The sequence below is a fragment of the Larus michahellis genome, chromosome 2, assembly GCF_964199755.1.
Source record: "Larus michahellis chromosome 2, bLarMic1.1, whole genome shotgun sequence".
NCBI lineage: Eukaryota > Metazoa > Chordata > Aves > Charadriiformes > Laridae > Larus > Larus michahellis.
In genome coordinates, this window is record NC_133897.1 from 12622995 (window position 1) to 12636565 (window position 13571).

The 13571-nt window shown below is 40.6% G+C and overlaps 1 protein-coding gene across 1 annotated transcript; it reads left to right on the plus strand.

Moving 5' to 3' along the window:
* Window positions 1–306: 306 nt before the first annotated feature.
* Window positions 307–13103, plus strand: GTPBP4 (GTP binding protein 4). Its single transcript, XM_074574181.1, has 17 exons — window positions 307–417; window positions 1197–1367; window positions 2620–2723; window positions 2800–2936; window positions 3537–3637; window positions 4433–4525; window positions 5031–5222; window positions 5308–5373; window positions 7341–7430; window positions 7886–7996; window positions 8126–8203; window positions 8311–8362; window positions 8948–9048; window positions 9946–10143; window positions 11037–11102; window positions 12250–12384; window positions 12913–13103. The coding sequence occupies exons 1-17, from the start codon at window positions 370–372 to the stop codon at window positions 13063–13065; spliced, it is 1896 nt and encodes a 631-aa protein (XP_074430282.1). The 5' UTR covers window positions 307–369; the 3' UTR covers window positions 13066–13103.
* Window positions 13104–13571: the final 468 nt, after the last annotated feature.

Below are 13571 nucleotides of genomic sequence, written 5' to 3' on the forward strand. Positions count from 1 at the left end.
GGGGCACAAAACGTGACTGCTCTAAGTCATAACAACAGGCCACGGCGTGAACCCTTGCTCACGGTTTGGTCTTTCTCTGGCAAAACCCCAACTAAATCCAATGTGTCGCTCCTCACGGCAGGGCCCTTCCGACCCCCCCCGCGGCCCCGACATGGCCCGCGCAGCACCCCGGGCTCACGCCCCAAGCGGAGCGGGAGCGGGACCGGGTCTGCCCAGCCCCAGAGCCGGCCCGGAGGTGGTAGGCCTCCTCACAGCCCCTCAGCCCCAGCCTGGCTCCCCGCCTCCCCGGGACGGAAGCGCCGGGCTCTCGCGAGAGGGACGGCCCTTCTCCCTCTTCCGGCGGCGTGCGGCTGGGCTCGGGCGGCCGGCATGGCGCTCTACAACTTCAAGAAGATTACGGTGGTGCCCTCCGCTAAGGTACAGGCGCCGCTCGCCCTTCCCCGTCCCTCAGCGCCCCTCAGCGTCCCTCAGCGCCCCTCAGCGCGGGGCGAGCCCTCCCGCCCCGCGGCGGCTCCGGCCTCGCCTGAGGAAAGCGCTCTCCCCCAGCCCCTTCCGCGCTGCCGGCGTGGCATCGGCCTTCCCTTTCTCCCCCCCGCGGGACCCGTGGACTCGCCCTGGGCTAGTGCTGCTGGGCCTGGCGGCCTGTACCATGTAGGGCGAGGGCAGGGGGGCCCTGTCAGAGGGGGGCCCTGTCAGAGAGGGGCGCCCGCCGCCTGAGGAGGGGTGATGCGGCCGCTCTTCGCCTCAGCGGGGGTGTCGGGGTGGCCCCACAAAAATTCCTCCCTTGTCGTGTTTAGCCTCATGGCTGCGGGCTAAAAAGTTTAGTTAAATGCATGGTTCGCGGGGTTTGGGCCTCCTGTGCTTCCCCGCCGGGTACGGCAGGACGGGCCTGCGGGCCCCCCCTGGGCCGCCGTGGGGCCGGGGCCGCTTCCCGAGGCGCTGCTGAGGTAGGGGTGGGCGGGAGGCCAGCCCTTAGTTAATGAAATTAAATGAAAATCGGAGAGAGAATGTGCCAACTGCGTTTTACCACCCGAAGGCAGGAACCCGTGGTTCAGGTGTTTTATCGTAAAAGATACTCTGCAAACCGTATGTGGTGTGGATATGCTTAACTGATCTGCATGCTCCACCAAAATAAAATTTATAGCTTTAGAAGAACTTGACAATTTGTATAATTAATAATGTTTCCTTGATTGCAGGACTTCATAGATTTGACATTGTCAAAGACTCAGCGGAAGACTCCAACTGTCATTCATAAACATTATCAAATCCATCGGATTCGGCATTTTTACATGCGAAAAGTCAAGTATACTCAACAAAATTACCATGATAGACTCACTCAGATCTTAACAGATTTCCCCAAATTAGATGTAAGTGTTTTGTCATTTGATCTAAAGGAACCTTGCTTCCACAGCATGAGGAATACCTCTTCAACAGTGTACTGGTTTTATTGGAGTTTATTTTGTCCTGAGCAACATCTTGCTGATTCACCGTGTAGATGATTTTGACTGATTCCAGGTAGATTTTACTGGGATTAATTTTAGGCAAACTTGTTCTGCAGAAATAGTATGTTCCTACTAAGAAGGGAAGACTAAATTGTGTCCATGTATGGTCATTGAAGGATGAATTTTACAAGGTGTTTGCCAGAAGTTGCTGTTGAATGAAGACAAAGAAAGTATGGGGTTTCTTAAGTATGTTGTGTCTGCTTATTTCTTCTTTGTGTATGTGTATGTAAATTGTGCTTGTGGTTAGTCTTCCCTAGAAAATACTTGCAGGAAGTAAGAAATGTCCAAATATATCACATTGCTTCCCATTTTCAGTACTTCAGAAGTTACTTTGACAACATAAACATCATTCTTGGCCCCATAAAGGTTAGTGTTGGAAAGTGCATAGTCTTAACTTCCCAACAACTGCAGCTGGATCCACTTGTCCAGTGGGGCTTTTTTGTAGGCAGTTCTCTGCTCATGCTTAAATTGTTGACCTGCGACCATATTTTTTCCTGATATTTTCATATCCAATGAGTATTACTGCAGAACTCCCACAAATACCCTCTGTATTTATTTTAACATCACATGATGAAATTTCTGCAAATAAATGCGTTAAGTAGCTGAAATATTTTGTTTAAAAGATTTGAACCGAAGATGCCGCTTCCTTGGAAATCAGAAGGATTTATTTGGGCGTTAAAGAAACCCTTCATATCCAGTCTTACACAGAATTTAATGTAGCACTCAGAAAAAGAGAGGAATTAATGTTGTTGCTGTGTTTCTAGTATAGTATGGGTTTGCTTTTAGAAACTACTTCTGCAGGCTTCTTGCAATTTCTTATTTTTTAAAAAAATGGCTTCAAAGTTGTAATATGAAGTATTTTACAAGGCAAAAGATGAAATGGGAACTCCATATGAATGAGTCCAAGACATGTTTGCAGAAGAAATTCAAACTAAGATTTATGCATTTAATGACCAAGCAGATTATTTTTCTTACGTAAGGTAGTAATGAAAACAGTTTGGCTTGTATCGTCATGTATTGCTGTACTGGAGAAAAAAATTACCTTACCTGGTTGCCAAGAAGTAATCATCTTAAAGAAAATATTAGACTTAATTTGATTTTTTTGCTTTTGTTTTAGGATATTCATCCTTTTTATGCAGATTTGATGAATGTTCTCTATGACAAAGATCACTACAAGCTGGCTTTGGGACAGATTAATATTGCCAAGAATCTAATTGACAAGTAAGGGACATTAATTTCTTCAGTTTTGTACCTGCCTGGTTGATAGTTGGCTAATTCTTACTCCTTGTCTCTGCAGTGTTGCTAAAGACTATGTGCGACTGATGAAATATGGTGATTCTCTTTACCGCTGCAAACAGCTGAAACGTGCTGCTCTGGGACGAATGTGCACGATTATCAAAAGACAGAAACAAAGCTTGGAGTATTTGGAACAAGGTTTGTGTTATAAATAGGCTAAAATAAGGTGTGTGAATTGGATGTAAAATTTATTCTTGCACTTAATAACAGTTAGAAGAACGTGTTTAATTCAGAGTATAGACACAGGAAACAGAAATAGTTTCAAAATCCCCAAATACTTAGAATTTATTTTTTAACTAAATAGTTTTCTCTTTGAAAATTCTTTAAATTTTATGATATTACTAACAGTTGCAAAATGTTTTTCTTTGCTTGAAAGTCACAGCCATGCTTTTATTTATCATTATTTTCACTTATATGTATTTGAAAAATAGTGCTAAACGTTTTCCAAATGTTACTCCTTACTTCAGGCTTATTATTCCTTCAGGTTATGTTGCCTGATATGATGGGGTCATTCTAGCTAAAAGACAGTGGTCTTCATTTTCTAAATACTTATTAAGTTTCTTTTTTTGTTGTATGTACATACTTGTGACTTTACCAGCTATTATATGTTTTCATAAATTATCAATGAATTTATATTTTCAAAATAATTATTAATTTGTATATAAACAATTCAGCATATGAATTTTTATTCCATTTCAGTAGAACTTAAATTACTTTAAAATATTTTTAACATTTCAGTGCGACAACATTTGTCTCGTTTGCCAACCATCGATCCCAATACACGAACTCTTCTGTTGTGTGGCTACCCAAATGTTGGAAAATCTAGCTTTATAAATAAGGTATGTAAATTTATTTTTTTTTTTAAATAATACTGAGATACCATTTAATTAAAATAAGGTAACATTAAACAATTTGATATAATTATGGCACTGTCTGATGTGAGCAGTAGCAAATTCAAATGTGCGAGTAGAAGTTGAATGACTAATGAATGACTAATCTGGTAGCCTTCTATGATGGGATGACTGGCTGGATAAATGAGGAGAGGGCAGTGGATGTTGTCTGCCTTGACTTCAGCAAGGCGTTCGACACGGTCTCTCCCACAGCATCCTCATAGGGCAGCTTAGGACAAGAGGTAACGGGCACAAACTTGAACATAGGAAGTTCCACCTAAACATGAGGAGGAACTTCTGTACTTTGAGGGTGGCAGAGCACTGGAACAGGCTGCCCAGAGAGGTGGTGGAGTCTCCATCTCTAGAGACATTCAAAACCTGCCTGGACGTGTTCCTGTGCAACCTGCTCTGGGTGACCCTGCTTTGACAGGGGGTTGGACTAGATGATCTCCAGAGGTCCCTTCCAACCCCTACCATTCTGTGATTCTGTGAATGGAATTCCTGGAGGGATAAATGGAAAATTCCACTAAATGGAAAATTACGATAGATTTCACTCTTAGAAATCGTATTTTCCAAAATAGCCTCTATGCCATTAACGTATTTTCTGATAGATAAATTCTGCAGAGAAGCCGGAATAATAATTTTTTAAGCTTTTTTTGTAGCAAAGGAAGTGTATTATAATTATGATATACTGCAACTTCTGTAAATTTTCAGTAAATGTGTGTGAATAAATCTCGTTTTAAGGTCACGAGAGCAGATGTAGAAGTGCAGCCTTATGCCTTTACCACAAAATCTCTCTTTGTGGGACATATGGATTATAAGTATCTGCGTTGGCAGGTAAGAACTGTTATTATTTTGCATTTTCTTTAAAGATTTAACTGGCTATAATCTGGTTTGCCATTTTGCAATTTGAGTTGTCTTTTTGTGTCTTGATGAGACACACTGTGTCTGAGAGCTGCTGTGCAAGGTACAGTGTGCCAAATGAGGGCAGTAGTCAAAATCTATTCTAAAAATGTGCATGTATGGGTGTCTTTTCAGTCTGAGGGAAGAATGGAAATGGAATTACTGCCAGCTCGCTTTTAATCTCTGTCAAATTCTGGGCCAGGTTGGGGCAGGGCCTTCCCTACTTCTTCGAAATTGGAGTGTTGGTTATTCCGAATCCTCATTCATCTGCCATTACTCCATATTCACATTCTCAGTTTGGCTTAGTTTTATTTATGACTGAAAGGAAAGAATATTGTTATCTTAAAAAAGATGATATTGAGCAGAAATCAAGCACATGTCCTGAAATAGTGTATCAATTATCCTGTAATAAGGCCTGACTTAATTATGTTAATTTTAGGTAGTAGATACTCCTGGTATTTTGGATCATCCTTTGGAGGATAGGAACACCATCGAGATGCAGGCTATAACTGCGCTTGCACATCTTCGTGCTGCTGTGCTTTATGTGATGGATGTGTCTGAGCAGTGTGGGCATAGCCTGGAAGAGCAAGTAGAGCTCTTCAGAAATATTAAGCCATTGTTTGCTAACAAGGTAGGTTTGCTTTACATTATTGATAAAACCCAGGTTTTTATAGCATGATAACTTGAATTATGATTCTTTTTTTTCTTTTTATTAGCCACTTATAATTGTTGCAAACAAATGTGATGTGAAGAGGATTGCAGAGCTTCCTGAAGAGAGTCAGGTTAGACTGCTTCTCCCACCTTTCTCTCTGTCTTCTGACATTGACAGAAATATTATGTGTGAATGTCATGGATAGCTATCATTTGTATCGGGCAAAAACTTTTACACGATCGTTTCTTTATCTGTTTCATAGTGTAATGGGAAGTAGCTTTTCTAGGTCTTGACCCATGTCTTTCTTCAGTACTGTCTAATGTGTATCCTTGCCTGAATCATAGAATCATAGAATCTTCATGGTTGGAAAGGACCTTTGAGATCATCAAGTCCAACCATACACACACAAAAAAAACCCCAAACCCTTGCAGTCTCTGTCACTAGAGCATGCCCTGAAGTGCCAAATCTAGACGTTTCTTAAATACCTCTAGGGATGGTGACTCAGCCACCTCCCTGGGCAGGCTGTTCCAGTGCCTGACCACTCTTCCAGTAAAGGAATTCTTCCTAATATCTAATCTAAACCTCCCCTGCTGCAACTTCAGACCATTTCCTCTGGTCCTGTCATTCTTCAGTTGGGAGAAGAGGCCAACACCCACCTCTCTCCAACCTCCTTTCAGGTAGTTGTAGAGGGCAGTGAGGTCTCCCCTCAGCCTCCTCTTCTCCAAGCTAAACATGCCCAGCTCCCTCAGCCTCTCCTCATATGACCTGGTCTCCAGACCCCTCACCAGCCTGGTAGCTCTCCTCTGGACACGCTCCAGCACTTCAATGTCCCTCTTGTACAGAGGGGCCCAGAACTGAACACAGCACTCGAGGTGAGGCCTCACCAGTGCCGAGTACAGAGGCACGATCACTTCCCTGCTCCTGCTGGCCACGCTATTCCTGATACAAGCCAGAATGCTGTTGATCTTCTTGGCCACCTGGGCACACTGCTGGCTCATGTTAAGCTGGCCATCCACCAGCACCCCCAGGTCCTTTTCTGCTGGGCAGCTCTCCAGCCACTCTTCCCCAAGCCTGTAGCGTTGCTTGGGGTTGTTGTGACCAAAATGCAGGACCCAGCACTTGGCCTTATTAAACCTCATACAGTTGGCCTTGGCCCATCGATCCAGCCTGCCTGGGTCCCTCTGTAGAGCCATCCTACCCTCAAGCAGATCAACACTCCCACCTAGTTTGGTGTCATCTGCAAACTTACTGAGGGTGCACTCACTCCCCTCATCCAGATCATTGATAAAGATATTAAACAAAACCGGCCCCAAAACTGAGCCCTGAGGGACACCACTGGTGACCGGCCGCCAAGAGGATTTCACCCCATTAATCACAACTCTCTGGGCACGGCCATCCAACCAGTTTTTTACCCAGCGGAGAGTACACTTGTCTATGCCATGATTCGCCAGCTTCTCCAGGAGAATGCTGTGGGGGACGGTGTGAAAGGCCTTACCAAAGTCCAAATAGACAACGTCCACAGCTTTCCCTGCATCCAGAAGGCGGGTTGCATGGTCGTAGAAATGTCGTAAATGTGAAACAGAAAGCAAGTTCTTCCTGATTTCAGAAATCTCTGACACTGTGAGAACTTTCAATTGCTACTGTCATTGGAAGTAAGACTGGACAGCTTTGCTCAACAACCATTTCAGTAAGAGTTCAGAAGCAGTGAGCACTAGACTGAGAGGTGTTGCTGAACAGTTGCAGTAGGAAGGTCCCGCTGGGCAACACGTTGTGTATACGCAGGGCTAATTCTTTTGTATCTACAAGTTGAAGGACACATAGAATTTGTGTTTCTCTCACTCTTTTTTTTCCTTTTTTTTTCTCCTTTCTTTTTTCCTTATGGGTCATTGATATGTGCATTATAGAAAGTACTTATTTGCTTATAAAAGAAGAAACAGATTAAATAGAACTGTAGTTTTAAAGTTTCTGTCATCGTTTTAGAAACGCATTCTAATAAAATAGTAACAACTTGCATGTATTGATACTGGATTAAGATTTCTGTTCTTCATGTATTGGTATTTTAAGACATGGGCAGAACGTCATTCATTTCTATTTTAGAAAATATTTGAAACTTTTGAAGCAGAAGGATTTTCTGTAATAGAGACAAGTACCCTAACAGAAGAAGGTGTAATCCAAGTTAAAACAGAGGTAGGTCTCTTTCCTCTCAATTTCATTCCAAATGAACAGCTAACATTTTGCCTTTGTATGAACTTAATCCCAGTTAAACTCTCCATTATAATGATAAACTTTAAGCACGTGATCCTTTATAGCCTATTGAGCCTCAGCAAACTTGGGTGCAAATGGAAAATTATGTATAGTACAAATCATAATTTAAAAAAAAATTGGTGAGTTTTTTCTGACTCCTGTTGCTTTCTTTTATTGTCAGCTCATTGTAAAAAAAAAAAAGGGGGGGGGGGATCATATGCATCTTCCCATGATTCGTTTCATATAAAATAATTCAGTGCTTTCTTGGGAGCTAGAGAGGTAAGAGGTTAGACGGAAGATGACATGAAGCTAGATATTTTGGGTTGAAAGCCTACTGTGTAATTTCTTGTATCAGAAAGGCTTCATGCCTTACCCAGTGTTGTAATGTGCCCTTTCAGGCCTGTGACAGACTGTTGGCTCATCGTGTTGATACCAAAATGAAAGGAAATAAAGTGAATGAAGTATTGAATAGATTACACTTGGCCATGCCAACCAAAAGAGATAACAAGGTAGGCTATGTGTTTACACTTTTTAGTGTATTCCCCAGTACTTCCCAGTACTCTGCAATGGTGATTTATAGCATTATAAAAGAATTTTTTCCCTTTCTTTATTGTGGTGGATTGTTGCATTCATTTCAGGAGCGGCTGCCTTTTATACCTGAGGGAGTAGTAGCACGTAAGAAACGCATGGAAGTAGACACACCCAGGAGGAAACTGGTAAGTGACATCTCTTAAATGGGAAATCAGCAGACAGTTTTCACATGTGCTATAATACACACAGTTTTAAAATTAGAAGGTAAATAAAGCCACGGCTGTCTTTGCAGGAGAGAGATCTTGAACTTGAAATGGGAGATGATTATATTTTGGATCTTCAGAGTAAGTATTCTATAACAGTCATCATTATTATTATTAAGCAGTAAAGTTGGCTATTTCAGTCTTAAGGGAGAATACCTAAACCTGACTCCTTTCAACTAAGTACCAGTGCCGCTATTTTATTGCATACTTGCATATCCTTTACTTCTGTTCCAGAGCTGGGATCTTCAGTGACTGCTTCTTTTTTCATAATGTCACACAGTTGTTTCCCCTTTTAGAGTCACAGACATATAATGAGTGATCTGATGATTCAAATATTTTTCCCTTTTGTTTTATACTGTGCTATATCATTAATTCTTGATGCTGTCTTTGTTAAGAAAGTGTCAGTGTGAGACAGACTGCATGTGTTTGTTTCAGTTGGATATCTCTTGTTTTTTATGGCTTGGCACTGGGTCATTATTGAACAATATTTGGCAGCAGGAAGGGGATCAGAAGTATTTGTGAATATGCCAAGAGATGCCATCAAATTCTTGCCACTTTGGGATACGTTGGGTTTTTTTTGTATTGCGGTCCGAGTGTTGTATTTTGTCATTGAACATTCTTTGAAATGATTTTTGTCTCTTTATTAACTTTTGTTATATTTTTAAGAATACTGGGACTTAATGAATTCATCTGAAAAATATGATAAGATACCGGAGATATGGGAAGGTCATAATATACTTGACTACATTGATCCGGATATAATGAGAGTGAGTTTTCCATTCTTTTTACACTTATCTTGCCTCTTTATCCCTTTGTTTGTTTAGTGTAAATTGCTATATTCGTAGATTAAAAACAGTATGTCATGAGAACAAGTTCTTTTACATTGTCTGCGCTTGCCATGGGAAAAGATAGTTTTCTGAATGATCAAGGACAGAATTTCAGAAGAATGGAAAATTACTTTACCTTGTCAGAATGATGGTGATCTTATCTTTTCCATCTTAAAATATGAGGTTTGCACGAGAAGTTATATTTCTTCATACTTTGACTATAGCCGGAAGGAGTGTAGCTATCAAACTTTATGTATTATTAATAACCTGAAATTCGCCCATCAAATTTGAGTCTGCTGGAGTATGATGCATGGAAATGGACTCAATTCTCAATTTATAACATTTTTATTTAATAATGAGCACTACTTTTATTTCTTGCTGGTTGTTAAGGAGAAGTAGTGAGCGCAGGCTATGGAGCCTGCCGGTTCTGCAGTCGGGTTTGTCTGAATTGCTGGTGTTCCAGATTCATATTAAATGTAGAAAGAGAAGGTTTTTTTCTAGAGTGTGTTTCCAGAAACGGCACAGCTAGCACAGTTCACAGTGTAGTACATCTGCATTCACACAGTGGGCAGCTTCGGGGCAGTCACACAGATACAGCCAAACTCTAATGCGATGTGATCAAGTCACTCTGCACAGCAATGTCCCCCGTAGGCTCACAGTAATCTCTATCACCAGCTGTGTGAAGTGTGGCTGGAGGGGTCATTATCGAGTAACGTAGTTCCTTTGAAGGGACTGCACGCTGTCATAGCCCTGGGCCGTGCAAAGATGTAATTTCAAGGATTGTAAGTCAAGGATTTGACGAGCATCTTTATTTATTTCATCTCTTCAAAATCTAAGAAACTGGAAGAATTAGAGAAAGAGGAAGAGCTGAGAGAAGCTGCTGGAGAATATGACAGTGAACCAGAAAGTGAAGATGAAGAAATGATGGAAATCCGACAGCTGGCAAAACAGATCCGAGAAAAGAAGAAACTGAAAATCCTGCAGTCGAAGGAAAAAGATACTCGAGGTCCGAGGATGCCTAGAACAGCTAAAAAGGCAAGTGTAGAACATATTCTGTAGTAAAATCTTGTTGATGTGTAATAACTTTGTGAAAACATAGCCATGTTGGGCAGTGGAGCTGATCACTTTTTCTCATGTTTGGCCCTCTCCCTTGTTACTTGCCTCCTTCTGTCCTCCTTGGAGTCCTGGTCACTACTTGGTTACAGAGGCCAAACCAAAGGAGTGACAGTAGCCCTTTCTGGTTTGTGTCACACAAGTGAAGATTCCATACATATTGCAGAAAAAGTTTTGGAGAATACAATTCAGCTTGTTTAATTGGGTTGCCGCATCGTAATTTTTTATTATTATTATTCTGAATGCAAAGAATTAGGCAAATTATATACTTAAAATCAAAATGATTTAAAATTTATTATGGAGCCCTCCCTATGCTGGAAAAGATTATATATGTTTCTTTTCAGAAGCTAGGTATCAACACTTTCTAATATCAGAATCTCTTGTGAACAGTCCAAGATGACTGCAGAATAACAAACTGATAACTAGACGTTTCTGTAAAATGAATCATGTTGATTTTGCACCCAGTATTTCTTATCTTCCCCAAAGCTTCTGCCTTTTGGGAGAAGGAAACATTTCTGACTGAAATACCTCTCTTTGTTGCCTTCCCCCTAAAAAGACAAACTATTTGGAAGATCTTTAGGGAATGCTGGGACATTGCAATCCTGTGAAGAAGGATTTAAGGGTGAAGAGAATTAAGTTGCAATAAATGAAATGTGAAGTTACGACTTTCATTATCTGCTTCTGGGATGTGCCAAAGGAATAAATACGTAGTGAATATAAATGGGCTTATGGTGGTATATATATATGAAGACAAAAAATAAGATTGAACCATAGTTCTTTGAAAGAAAGATGTTTTCTTAACTGTCTTTTTACAGGTCCAGCGGAAGGTGCTAGAGAAAGAAATGACTGATCTTGGACTCGACATGACTAATAAAGATGATGTAAGTTTTTGCTAGTTAAACACGATCAGGGATCAATTCAAAAAGGGATCAGTTTCAAGACATGTTGAATTTCATTGAGCACAATTGAAATGCGTATTACAGTTGGCACAAGAGAGAGATGGGATCTCAAGGAGAGAATAGGAAATGCAGATGGAGGCAGTTAATACTGGAATTTTTGAGTGACGTGATCAAAACGTTTGGGGTAGGCTGAAAAACTTATCAAGAATCACACATATATACGCACTGCTTTCTATTAGAAATCTTTTTGAATTTTTATAGGATTCAAGAACGGTGTTTGGCCAAATGTATTTAGTTTTCAAGTCTGCTTTGTTGGATGACACACTACTATGTCAGAAATAGTAATAATGAAAGATCAGGCTTATCTTTTTACAGTTCATTAATGCTGTGAGTTGTAATTGAAGTTTTTGAGGGCAACTGGCGTCTTTAGATGTAAGGCAGCTAAAGTACTTCAAACATAGATTTGCCTTCGTGAGACATTTCATTTTATCAGAAATCAAAAAAAACCCGCCAAATATTTTGTACAGCAAATCCAGCAGTATCATGGCTATCTAGGTCTTGAGACCTCAAATTCTTGAACTAAACAAGGAGTTAGGAAACAAGGAATGTCAACACTACACAGCTGAAGTAAGCATTTATGCTTCTCAGAGCTGACTTGCCGTATTGACTTAGGAGCGATCTTGGTGAGGAGGAATTTAATAGTTATGCTGTAGGATGGTAAGTCTTCATGTCTGAAATTCTTCAGAGCTTTCCTGTAGAGAGGACATGAATCAGGGTAGGTTTCTTCATTGCTTTTTTGCTGTTGCAAAATTGCTTTGGTATTGCGGTCCATTAATTGTCTGTGTCTTTTTATCCATTACTTACGAATCTACTCAGAAAAAAAATCAGAAAACTGGAGTTAATAATTGTGAAAAGAATATGCTAATATTCACCAGAATTTGAATATTTTTGCAGGGCAGAAAGGCAGTGAACAATGGTTGACAAAGTCTTTATGTTACTGTGGAATAACCAAAATAATATATCACAGCAGTCCACTTCCTGTTTTTTCATATTAGTCTAATTAGAAATAGAGCATGTCTGAGATGATTGTTTCTGTTTTTAATAATTAAAGTGATATTTTGAATTTCAGGCACATTATGTGAGAAGGTCCCGTAGTGCTACGAGGAAACGTAAACGTGATGAGTCTGAAACCCCTAAATCTGTGGCACGCAGTCGCAGCTCCTCTCGCACACCACGGGATGTTTCTGGTCTTCGTGATGAAAAGGTTTGTTGGAGTTATTTACCTGTATAGCAATTAAAACAGCATGATTGTACTTAACCATCTTCTGGGAAGCTTCCTACTAGGCTGGTTATGTTAGGAGTTCATCTCTCTTCTCTTTGCAGCTTCGTCTTCTGTTCGTTTGAACTCTCTATACTTCAAAAATGCCTAGTTCATTCTTAAAAATAAGTTATAATAATACAAACTAAGAAAGTACATTTTAAATTATTGTCTCTAAATGCAAGTTTGAAGGAAGAGTTCTACAAACTGTGGAGTTCCACCGTTAATAAGTTAGGAATTCCAGGGACAGCGGGATCATATTGTTAGTGTAGTGGAAAAAGAAGAGTTCCACTACGGAGGATTCTTGTCGCTTGCAGCGATACTGTTCCAGAGCTGCAGGTGGTGGCATATGTTGGGTGACAGTTAATGTCCTTGTTAAACTCATCTAGCTTAGTGGGTTTTTAAAAGGTAAAGCTAGTTACCTGAATTACTGAGGACATTACTCTGCATGTCTGTCTGTCTGTTTTTAAATAGATGGTGAAGAAGGTCAAGACTATGGCAAAGAAAGCTCAAAAGAAAATGAATCGCCTGGGCAGGAAAGGAGAGTCGGACAGACACATATTTGACTTGAAGCCAAAGCATCTGCTGGCTGGAAAGAGAAAATCTGGTAAAACACAGAGAAGATAAGCAGTCTTCTGAATTAAAACTAAGTTTATTAAAACTAATTTCTAGTCCTGTCTTCCTTTGTAGTCACATGGAGGGTATAAAAAGTACGTGGTTTGTGTTAGTGGTTAGGCTCAGAGGGAGAGTTTTGATTCCTTGATCTTGCAGTTCCAAGTAACACCATGAGAAATTTGTTGATACCAGTGGCAGAAACCATTTCTAAATAGACATAAAAAATTGTTCATTCCGTTTTCTTACTGCTGACTTTCCTGTAGCAGTAAAGCATTTGAAGTTCTATGTAAAAGTAGATTTAAAATGAGGTTACATGTAGAAACGTGAAGTATTTTTTCATGAGGCTACCATCAGAATTAAAAATGCACAGCTTCATGAGGTACTGCACCAGGAAGGTTTGGTTTTCTGTGTGCAAGTTAATTCTTTGATGTAAGTGATGAGTTTATGTTATGTTGTAGGTAAAGGCTGAAGTTGGTGGGGGAGTAACCGGAGACTGACATGTGCTGCGCAAAGGTAGC